Source organism: Sardina pilchardus, chromosome 9, assembly GCF_963854185.1.
Source record: "Sardina pilchardus chromosome 9, fSarPil1.1, whole genome shotgun sequence".
Lineage (NCBI taxonomy): Eukaryota > Metazoa > Chordata > Actinopteri > Clupeiformes > Clupeidae > Sardina > Sardina pilchardus.
This window is the reverse complement of record NC_085002.1, coordinates 9330803-9341653: the sequence shown is the minus strand read 5'-3', so window position 1 is coordinate 9341653 and position 10851 is coordinate 9330803. Positions and strand designations below refer to the sequence as shown.

Genomic DNA, 10851 nt, shown 5'->3' with positions numbered 1-10851 from the left:
CCAACGATTTCACAGGTCTGCAAATGGCTGTTTATTACATAATTTCTTGCATACCATGAAAAATCTATGAACATTGTAGAAGGGTAAAGTATACACAAATAGACAAAAGACTAATATAGAAAACAGAATCCCATTGGCCTCAGAGAACAACAGACTATACAGTAGGTTCCACTGTTCACTTTAACTCAGGACATACTGGGACAAATCCTCATTTATGCTGACATTGGAATGGGCAGGTATCTTTTTTGGTGTATGAGGGACTGGTCACTACAGTTTTGTTTTGGCTTGTTGTAAGATAAAGACAGATACAAATAAAGTGTGATTGCAATTTTACACAAGACCTCACTGTAAAGTCAAATTAAATTCCAATAAAGAGCTTAAAGAATTGTCAGGTTAAATATGTCGTCAGTAAATCAGAGTTTACAAAGACTGTGTTCATCTCCGGCTGTGGTATTCAAAATCAACAAAAGGCTCTGGAACCTCCCCGTCATAACTGTAATCAGCTCTGTACGTGCTGTGTCCAGGAACACAGCAGGCGATGGAGAAGCACCAGGTCAGTTCCAATACCACTCATACCACAGCTTCCAACTTCACTCACTCAAAGGAATGGACACAGCATATTCCTTGCTGTCATCAGAACTACCTGAAAATTGTTTTTAAAATCAGCTGGGCCTCATTTTACCAACCGAAAAAACATCGGGCTTAATTCTTTCTCAGACCAAGGTGAATGTTAACTTTTAGCATAGCAAGACCGTACTGGACAATAAAAAATGCAATTTATTCAGACCATCGAGAATTTAGATTGACAGGACTGAATCGAGATACCACTGCAGAATACAAAGTGCAAATTCAGATTCATGGAGATATCAATAGGGTCACACCACCACCATCCCAAAAGCCACCAAACAGGATCTCTCATCTCATTACTGTGATGTAAATGACCGGAGTGGACAAGGAAGCTGGAGGACCACTGTGTCTCCAGGTTTTCACGTCTCCCACCACCTTAGACTGACATCATTTGTCTCATCATTTGTGTTTTTTAACTTTCACAAAACTGTCTGCCGAGAATGTCACAGTTAAAAAGCCATATGAATGTGAAGGAGGAAGTCTGAATTCCTGTAGCAGTGGCCACAGACTACAGACCAGCTGATCTCAGACACACAAACAGATAAACCTGCAAGTCCAGATTTCTGTTATATTGTTCTTTCCACAGACTCACTATCACAAGCCCACACACACATTCACACTAACGGTGAGATCACGGGAGTGGTGCTTATGTGATGTCCTTTTGTCTTGGAGGCCGATGAATGTTCCGGATGACGCACTTTACCATCCATTCAATGCCTTCGTTCACTCCATCCCTGTGAAAACAAACATAAGTGTTCATATCCAATGTTTTGACAGGCTGCTTAACAGAGGAGAAAATGTTTGTTTGTTCAGCCCCAAAGATACTGTCTAACCAAATTTTTTTTTTTAGTTTCGGTATTGGTGCTATTTTAGTCTCACTTCATAGCACAACTTTGCAGACAGTAGCATACATATAAGCTGCTTTCAGACCTAGGTGTAAGTCCACATGTTCTGCGGATGTCAAGCAGTTGGGCCCCATATCTGAACAACATAACCGACTATTTGGAATTCCGAACTTAGCCAGCTCTTATACTACTCCCCTCCTAGTATTTCCAACGGCCATTATATAAATGAGCTTGTGTCTGAACGAAGCGAAGAACATGCAGAGATTCTGATCATGTGTGTGGTAAACCACGCAGAGATTCTGTTCATATGCGTCGATGCCGTTAACACACTATATTGCCAAAAGTATTGGGTCATCTGCCTTGACTCAGATATGAATCTAAGGGACATCCCATTCTTAATCTATAGGGTTTAATATGACGTTGGTTAACCCTTTGCAGCTATAACAGCTTCAACTCATCTGAGAAGGCTCTCCACAAGGTTTAGGAGTGTGTTTTTGACCATTCTTCCAGAAGCGCATTTGTGAGGTTACACACTGATGTTGGATGAGGAGACTGCATCTCAGTCTCTGCTCTAATTCATCCCAAAGGTGTTCTATTGGGTTGAGATCAGAACTCTGTGCAGGCCAGTCATGTTCATCCACACCCAACTTTGTCATTCAAGTCTTCGTGGACCTTGTTTTGTGCACTGGTGCACAGTCATGTTGGAACAGGAAATGGCCATTCTCAAACTGTTCCCACAAATTTGGGAGCATTGAATTGTCCAAAATCTCTTGGTAAATGCTGAGTTCCTTTCATTGGAGCTAATGGGCTAAGCCCAGCTCAGGGATGGCCTCTTCCTGTTCCAACATGACCGTGCACCATAATAAGCACGGTCATAAGCTCTGCATATACTGTCTGGAAGCAGCTATGCAGAGTGATAAAGTAACAATCAGCAGTGAACACTTGGGCAACTTCCTCTATTACAGTGACTCTCACAAAACAAACAAAGAGCTGCTCATAACCATAATGGCACAAGTCCAAATTTCATCACACTGGGAACTAAATGAGAAAATGTTACCTAGAAATGGTGTACTTCCTAAATCTGTGAGTAAAAAAGTGGAAGTGGGTGTGTCAATCCATAAATTGTGAATATCAGCATTCAGACACCATCTTCAAACATTAAATTCAGTGATCTTTCAATGAGTTTCCAAGCCAAATTCCCTTGGCTTGAAGGACCCACACTGAATAGTTTGAGACACAGATCATGGTAATTATAGTTCTAACACAGCGGATATTTATAGTGTGAGCTATTTGGTTTTCCAAAAGATCACAGATAACACAGATCTAACTAGAAAAGCACTCAGAGAGCGCAAACCTCCGCCAAGCGAAAACATAACCTCACAAAATTTAATTGTTTCTTCCTTGGGTCATTTCATCCTGAAAATTTAATCGAAATCCATCCATAACTTTTTGAGTTATCTTGCGAACAGACAGACAAACAGACAGACAGACAAACAAGCCCTGATGAAAACAATCTCCGTGGTGGAGGTAACAATGCCAAGAAGCAGGCTTTCTGTATGAAAATTTGTTCTGTTATCATGCTGAAATTCAGAGGTATGTAGACTGATGTAAGACTATGTGGTTGCTTGCCTTTCCTTGAACACAATTATTTTTGAGAGAGTATTTCAAGGACATTTCAAGCATTTCAAGGACGGCTGGGAACACTGGGATATTTCTGCCATATTTGTACTTATAACATGGGCACATAGCATGGTGGGCTGAGGGGATGTAACAACTGGTCAGTTTGCATTCTTACCCTGTTAAAGCAGTGCAGGGCTGAACGAGACAGTCCCGTTTCCCAATCTTTGGGGCACAGTCACTGAAAGCCGTCTTAATGTCAGGGACAGACAGGCAGTTCTAAGGAAAACAGATATTTAACAAAAAAAAGCAGAATATATAGTTACTGTTAGTAGTGGAAAATAAAATGATTGCCAGCAAAATTCAACAGTACTGGCCTCCACCAGACATAGTTCCCCTCTAAAAATCCCAAAGATTTCATTTAACAGGGAATGCGGCTCCCTCTACTGACCAAACTGAAGTATTACAGGTTAACTTCACTGACACCAGCAAATGCAAACATCAAACATCAACTGCAATCTCCTATGCCTTAAGCCTTAGCTTAAGGTATTTGTGTAGGTATAAATATGTGCTTACCTCTACATCTTGTTTATTGGCTAGCACAAGAAGCGGTACTCCTTCCAAAACCTCACTGCTGATCATTTTTTCTGAGAAATAGAGACAAATAATTTGACAATTCAGAAAAACCTGTTCATTCTTAACTTCTTTCAACGACTCATACTTCATAGCTTGGGCTTGCATAGACTGTTACAAACAGCAGTCATAATAACCAGAAATAAACAAACACCTGAATATAACCTGGATTCAGGTGTAACCAGCTGTGGGGATGTAAGAGTATTGAAAGCTCTGCAGTTAAGTACCTAGACATTCTTCTTCATTTACATGAGCACTCACCAAATGCATTCTTGGATTCAGTCAGTCGTTCTTCATCAGTTGAGTCAATAACATAGATCACGCCATGAGACTCTGCATAATACTAAATGGCAGTGGAAAAACAAACATCCTCATTTTTACACAGCATAACCTTATTTACATTACAGGGAATTCATGCAAATTGCATAGGGGTTGCATAATTGTTCTCATTATGACATTGCCATCTGAATTCTATATGTAAGGGTAGGCTATGCACTTCAACTAGGATTGTATCTTTATGCTACTGGTTATAGATAAGGAAAACAGATGTCTGGTAAGAAATGTAAATAGGAAGTGATACATACTTTGTCCCACAATGACTGCAACTCTTCTTGGCCGCCAAGATCCCAAAACATCAGACGAGCTTTCCCGACGTCAATGGTGCCAACTGTATGGTCAGGAAATAAGATGCCATATTGAGTCACATTGCATAGGGAAGAGTTCGATGTAAAGCCATGTACAGTATGAGCAACAATTATGAAATTGCGACCAGAGGCTAAGCTAACACAACAGATGCGTACTTACTGTTTAGACCGACTGTTGTCGTGATCTTCGAGAGACTCATTCCTTTGTAATTTTTACTAAACTTAGTCTTGGTTTGCTCCAAGAAGGTCTGGAAAAAATATAATAGTCACACTGCAGGTGAGGCTGATAAACCAGCTGACTGTCAGCTAAGTTAAAAGTTGAGCAAAAGTGGCTAATGTTAATGTTCCTCATCGCTTCCATCAACCAAGGCCATTTCAAATTACTTAAATATCACCAACGGCCAAAATATATAGTCAACCTAATGCTGATGAAGATACACATTTATTCACACACTAACGTTAGTGCTTTAACAGACAAATTCGTTTTCTGTGAATACTGAATAGCAATCAAGTTAGCAGGCTAACGCTATACTATCTAAGGCCAAGTTCTCAAACTGTGTCGAACTGGATATAGATAATCTTACCGTTTTTCCTGCATTGTCCAGTCCGAGAATCAAGATGCAGTACTCGTCCTTCTGAAACATGTATTTATACAAACCCGACAATAGCGTATACATTTTGGCTTCTAGGGAAAATAACTGTTTACCTAGACATTTAACGTCAGCCTGCTGCTGACGACTGGCTGGCTGGCAGGCTAGTTTTGCTAGCTAGGTTGGCTAGCTAATCTTGGCTACGTAATTCACATTATTAATAAGACATGAGCTTTTTGGTTCATGAAGCCATTGAAGCGATACTGTTACCACAGTCCTAAATATGAAACTATTCTTTGATCAAGTCGATAGGACTTGTATTGACAACAGGCGATATATTCTGTGCTGACTTCGGCTAAAGTTACTGTATGTGTTTGCTTTGCTGCTCAGACGGAAGTAGTTGGCATAATGCAGTGTATTGTGGGAGTAGAAGTTTTCCTTGACTCAAATACTCCTGCACCTGCACAGGGACCAGGTAGCCACCCTGGCGTAGGCTACGTGGGCTACCCGATAGGTCCAGGTTAAAATACTTGAAAACAATGAACCCCTATAAAATGCAATTTTATCCACCACTATTTGTAAAACATGCTCAAGGTAAGCTTTACCAAATGCGGCTGTTGCCTATTTCAATGTTGCTCGACTAAAATGTTAGGCTATATAGCCTAGCCTACAAAATGGATTTCACCCATATTATGACATAAGAACGCAGTCAATGGTTTTACCATTTGTTCCTACCTGTGCATCAATGAATGAGTGCTACATGCTGTGTGTCAAATTGTTCATTTGTTTCATATGTCTAGCCTACTGTGTCATGAGAGTTTTCATATAGGCCTACACTGGTTGTCTATATGCTGGCGTCTCTCAACAGTCTGGATGTGTGGAGTGCTTGACTAGGCTTACATTGACCGTAGAACAATATGAGAACTTATGTCTATGGTTCTTACCTGTCATTACCACAACCGTTGTGAAGACTACATTTTGCAAAAACAACCATATAAAAAGAATACGAATATGGCAAGGATATGTAAGAAATAATTCAAAAGAATACATGGCCTTGCTTTTTCAAAATTTTGAACCTAAACACTTTGACAACTAAGCGAATAGGCCTAGTTGTGGATTTGAGAAGGAGGACCGACACCAATGTCCCAGTTATGTGTGATCAGAACCTGACAGTCTCCTTCCTTGGCTCATACATCAGCAAAGCTATATGAATTGGGAAATAAACACCACTCTCTTAGCCTAATCAAAAAGGCACAACAAGGACTGCACTTTCTTAGGCAACTGAAAACATTTGATGTGAGCAAACACCTGTTGGTGCACTTATATAAAGCCATCATAGAGAGCACCACCACCTTATTCACCAGCTCAGGCAGCACCAAAAGGAAGGGTTCGGTTTTAGTGTTCGCAGTTGTATTGAAAAGTAATTCATATTTAGGCTACTTTATTATAAGATATATCCTATATTTATAGCCAGTGAGCCTAGACTAATCGATAGACTTCTTTATTTGTATATGATTCCAAAATTAGGCCAAGCTTATTAAGAAAGTAGCTTACCTAGCTTAGGTCTAAACATATTTTATTGTCAATGTCTGGTGTTGTTTGAACGTTTGCCTGCAAGTAAGTGAAACACACAAAAAAGCATAAATCATCAGACCATATGGTTTATTGCATTAGTCATAAAAACAGACAGAGAGACGCATGCACGCACACACACATACTGTAGCCTACACACTGACACAAACATTCAGAAAAAAAATTGAAAAGCTGGACAAAATATACAATTTCTTGTTAAGGGAACACACTGACTTTTTGGGACTTGATCTATTCACCATATTCCGCAGAGTTTGGTAAATAGTATACACACCCCTTTCTCAGTGTGTGTAGTTACTTGGTCTGGCGCACCCACTGCTAGCCTATAGCTTAGCACAAGGGTTTTGAAGTGGCCAGTTTCATTAGCCTACACCTACCAATAGTGACAAACGAATTCCAACATTTTCCTATTTACTGTACATACTGTGATTTGTATATGTTGTAACGTTGTAAGGTTGTAAATCCTCTTGCCATAAGAAGCTGTGTGGGAATCCTTGGCTAACAAACAAAGCCAGGTGTAAGGAAGGTCTATCACCTAATAAAACCCAAATTGTTGCATTATTGACAATCGCTGCTGCAGTTGAGCCAGTTGGTTGACTGCCATTGGCGTGACTGTTTCAATGTTGTAAATCCTCTTGTCATAGGCTGTGAGGGGAATCATTGTCTTACAAACAAATGCAGGTGTAAGGTAGGCCTATCACTTAAACCCTGAATTGTTGCGTTATAGAGTGGACTGACGTTGGTGTGACAGTGTTTCAACGCTGCAAATCCCATCTCAAAGTTGACATTGCAATTAGCCGTTGGCATTGTTGCAGAATTTGACTATACATGTCATGTTCTGTGTTTCTATACAAAAGTCCACCTCCGACACTTCCAACCAATGGCAATGTTGTTCCAACGTCTGCTTGCTATTTGGGTTGGTATATGTTCACATTCACAACCTAGCTACTGTATTTGGGCGAAGTGATTTGCAGGCAGCACCTGAAAAGCCCCAGTGTTACTTCTTCAAACCCCAAGGATGAGCATTGATTTCCCTGAATGAATATAGTCCCAAGTATGTGTGCTTACAAAAGGGCTGTGAGTGCGTCAGACTAAGTACCGTAACTACACGCATGGAGACGAGAAGGGTGAGGTATCGACTTATCGAACTCTGAGGAATACGGTGAATGAGCCCCCAAAAAGTCAGTGTGTTCCTTTAGGAGACAAGAATTCTGTGGTTAGTGTATCAGGGCCAATCTTCTTCATCTTCTTATTTTCATCTGAACCAAACTGTATCACAATGATTAATTAACAGAAAGGAATTCTTTATACTATTTCATTGAAATGATCTTAAACTATATCATTCCAGACCACCAGGGAGGGAGAAAGAGCCCTGCTGTACCCATAATGCACACCAATATGAACATCCACAGGAAGATCCGATCAATGACCATCGCCACATACATCCACTCTCCTTTCACCTGGAAAATAGAACAGGTATGGATACATCATGGACTCATTTGGAATCATACACCATGGAATCACACAAAATATTAAATATATTTTATCAGTGTGTCTGTGTGTAGGCTAATACATACGATTAACAATTAGGGAGAGGTCTGCTAGACAGTATTTACCAGTTGTAATTCATCTACTGAAGGTGAGTGGTCATTTGTTTCGGTTTAAAAGAGTGCATATTTTTGTCCTATAACATCGCATCATGAAGGTATGAACACTTACTGAGAAATCGGCATGTTCTGCTCTGAGGTGGTCAGCAATGTATTGCACACTCTCGATGGCCACTTTCATGGCAGGAGACAAGGTGGGCTGGGGCTCCTTCTTGGCACCCAGAGAAAGAGCTGACTTGGACTTTGGCATCCTCCACTTCCATGCTGACGGTCTGCTGTTTGTCAGGGGTCGGGGTTCCTGGGCCAGCGTCAAGGGTGGAGGCTTGGCGCCAATACCTGCTGTGTCTTCTTCCTCGTGGATGCAGCAGTACTGGATGCTTCTGGAGCGGTGCCGAGTGCTGGCACGGACCGCCTCGTGATCCCTCTCCCGCAGGCCGTACTGGACACTGAGGGAGCGCATTTTGGCCCGGGCGTAAGGTCTCCGCTCCCCAGCAAACCCTGGCTGCGACACCGGGCGAGTGGGCGAAGAGGCCTCCTCGTGAAGGGCCAGGTACTGGCTGGAAGTGGACTGGAGGGAGGGGTGCCTCTGTGGCAGCGGACCCAGTCCCAGAGACGACGAGCTGCCTCTGGGCACGAGGCTGGCTCTGGGGGAGCGCGAAGAAGCCAGATCCAGCTCCGTTTCTTGCCCCGCAAACAAGGGCGTACTGCTCATCCTTTTTCGTGGCGGGGGGGCGCCTGTCGGCTTCTGACTCGGCCGCCGTATGAACAGGAAGTGGGGCACCACGTCCAGGAAGAGCCGACGTACCCACGGCGGCATGGAGTGAGTGTGCGGGGCGCGGTGGTGCACGTTCAACACAAACACGGTGATGATGATGGAGAGCGTGACGAAGATCATGATGAAGAGCAGGTACTCGCCAATGAGCGGGATGACCAGCGAGGTGGATGGGATGATCTCGGTGATGAGCAGGAGGAAGACGGTGAGGGAGAGGAGCACGGAGATGCACAGCTGGACCTTCTCGCCGCTGGCCGACGGGAGGTAGAAGACCAGCACGGTCAAGCAGGAGATAAGGAGACACGGCATGATGAGATTGATGGTGTAGAACAGTGGCAGCCTTTTAATCAGGAAGGAATACGTGATGTCTGAGTAGATCTCCGAACAGCACTTGTACTTCTTGATGTTGTAAGTGGCCACGGCGTTCACAATCACCCACTCCCCGCTTTCCCAGTAGTCCTTCTGGTCTACATAGTCGGACATGCTGACCAGGTCGATCTTGCCACGGTCATAGGTCCAGGAGCCGAACTTCATGGTACAGTTCTGCCGGTCAAAGGGGAAGAAGGTAACATCGATGCTGCATGAACTTTTGTAGATGGCAGGCGGCACCCACTTGATCCTGCCATCATGAAACAAATGGGCCTTGGTCAAGTGAGTCACAGTGAAATCTCCATCTGCGCTGGAAAGAGAAAGGACAGAAGAACGGTTTCAGTTGTGTGGGGCTCAATGGGAGCCACAGTTCTAAATAGTTAGATAGCTAATAGAATGGTTCTTTGATCAAAGGAAGTCACAACATTTCAGTGGTGTTCACTTAAAACTGCTAAGATTATTTCATTTGGGTAACAAAATGTATGGGTATTTCACTGTCAGACATAGAAAGGTGAATAGGCCATCTGTGGCTTAGCAGGAATAACATTTTCCATGGGAATCATCCATCGAAACAACAATACGATATTTCAGTCAAAATACTTTTTAATATTAACATACTTATTGTAGAGAACAATATCTGGCCTCCATATGAACTGAGATGGAATTCGCATGGAAGTAACATTGTCGTAATCAGCAGGGTCCCATCGCAGCTTGTAATCATACCATTCCTGGTGAAAAAAACATCAGAGGTCATTTTCAGACTTTCTTTATAAATTTCCCCTCATAGATGTTCAGTTTATTTCCTAGTGCTTTACAGACAGACACATAGCACTAACTTCTTTTAAGTGGCTTATTGATGACAGTATGACAATGGCCAGTCTAATAGCATGGTCTGACAGCGTGATAATAACCCCAATATCCCACAGAGATTTTCATTTGCTATGCTTCAGATATGACAAACTTCCATGGCAACAGAAGGAAATGATAAAGTCAGCTCTCAAAATAACGTTATCTGTCGGATCTGTTCTGTGCATCAAGTGATTAGGCTGTTCAGAACAATCATGCTCACCTCATGATAGCAATCATAATAATGTCAGCTTACAACAGGGGAGTGTAGAGTTGTTGCTCAGTTGAATAAAATGGATTTTTACAACGAATAAATCATACAATTATTATGATCTAAAAGCCACTCACTTGTTTCAGCCAGACATTAGTGGTCATCATTTGATTTTTCTCATCCTGTTTTCGAAACCAAAAATAAAACACCTGTCCACTCACTGATATGAAAGCCATGTTATTAGTTCATAAATTGTGCTTTTGAAAAGTCAAAGACATTTGCTTCAAGTTAAACAAGTCTCTCACATTACTCCGCACTAAAAAACAGACAGCATAAGGAAAAGCAATGGGGACTTTTACCACATCAATGAGCTGAGCAATTGACAGGCCAAAGCTAACACGCACGGCCTCTGACATGTTGGCCACAGGGCGAGCCAGTTTATTATAGCCAGTGAACAACGTCTGCAGCAGTCTCCCTTCCGCCTGAGCCCTGGACATGCT

General features: G+C 42.3%; 2 protein-coding genes across 2 annotated transcripts; both read right to left on the bottom strand.

Moving 5' to 3' along the window:
- Positions 1-7: 7 nt before the first annotated feature.
- arfrp1 (ADP-ribosylation factor related protein 1) lies at positions 8-5338 on the bottom strand. The gene is made up of 7 exons (XM_062545634.1): positions 4951-5338; positions 4527-4614; positions 4307-4389; positions 3984-4065; positions 3666-3736; positions 3268-3368; positions 8-1361 (listed from the first exon to the last, which is right to left on the bottom strand). Exons 1-7 carry the CDS (start codon positions 5041-5043, stop codon positions 1274-1276), a joined length of 606 nt encoding a protein of 201 aa, XP_062401618.1. The 5' UTR covers positions 5044-5338; the 3' UTR covers positions 8-1273.
- Positions 5339-7880: 2542 nt separating this feature from the next.
- Positions 7881-10851, bottom strand: LOC134092070 (neuronal acetylcholine receptor subunit alpha-4). The gene is made up of 6 exons (XM_062544873.1): positions 10711-10851; positions 10489-10533; positions 9913-10022; positions 8754-9604; positions 8266-8327; positions 7881-8006 (listed from the first exon to the last, which is right to left on the bottom strand). Exons 1-6 carry the CDS (start codon positions 10846-10848, stop codon positions 7881-7883), a joined length of 1332 nt encoding a protein of 443 aa, XP_062400857.1. The 5' UTR covers positions 10849-10851.

What these genes read in the sequence shown, in the direction of transcription:
- arfrp1 (XM_062545634.1), bottom strand. Translation starts at nt 5,043, where the DNA reads ATGTATACGCTATTGTCGGGTTTGTATAAATACATGTTTCAGAAGGAC. An exon ending in TGCAGTCATTGTGGGACAAA is followed by an intron (nt 4,066 to 4,306) that starts GTATGTATCACT and finishes ACTGCCATTTAG; the next exon opens with TATTATGCAGAGTCTCATGG. An exon ending in CCAATAAACAAGATGTAGAG is followed by an intron (nt 3,369 to 3,665) that starts GTAAGCACATAT and finishes TGTTTTCCTTAG; the next exon opens with AACTGCCTGTCTGTCCCTGA.
- LOC134092070 (XM_062544873.1), bottom strand. Translation starts at nt 10,848, where the DNA reads ATGTCCAGGGCTCAGGCGGAAGGGAGACTGCTGCAGACGTTGTTCACT. An exon ending in CTCGTCGTCTCTGGGACTGG is followed by an intron (nt 8,328 to 8,753) that starts GTCCGCTGCCAC and finishes CTGCCATGAAAG; the next exon opens with TGGCCATCGAGAGTGTGCAA. An exon ending in CAGAACATGCCGATTTCTCA is followed by an intron (nt 8,007 to 8,265) that starts GTAAGTGTTCAT and finishes TCTATTTTCCAG; the next exon opens with GTGAAAGGAGAGTGGATGTA.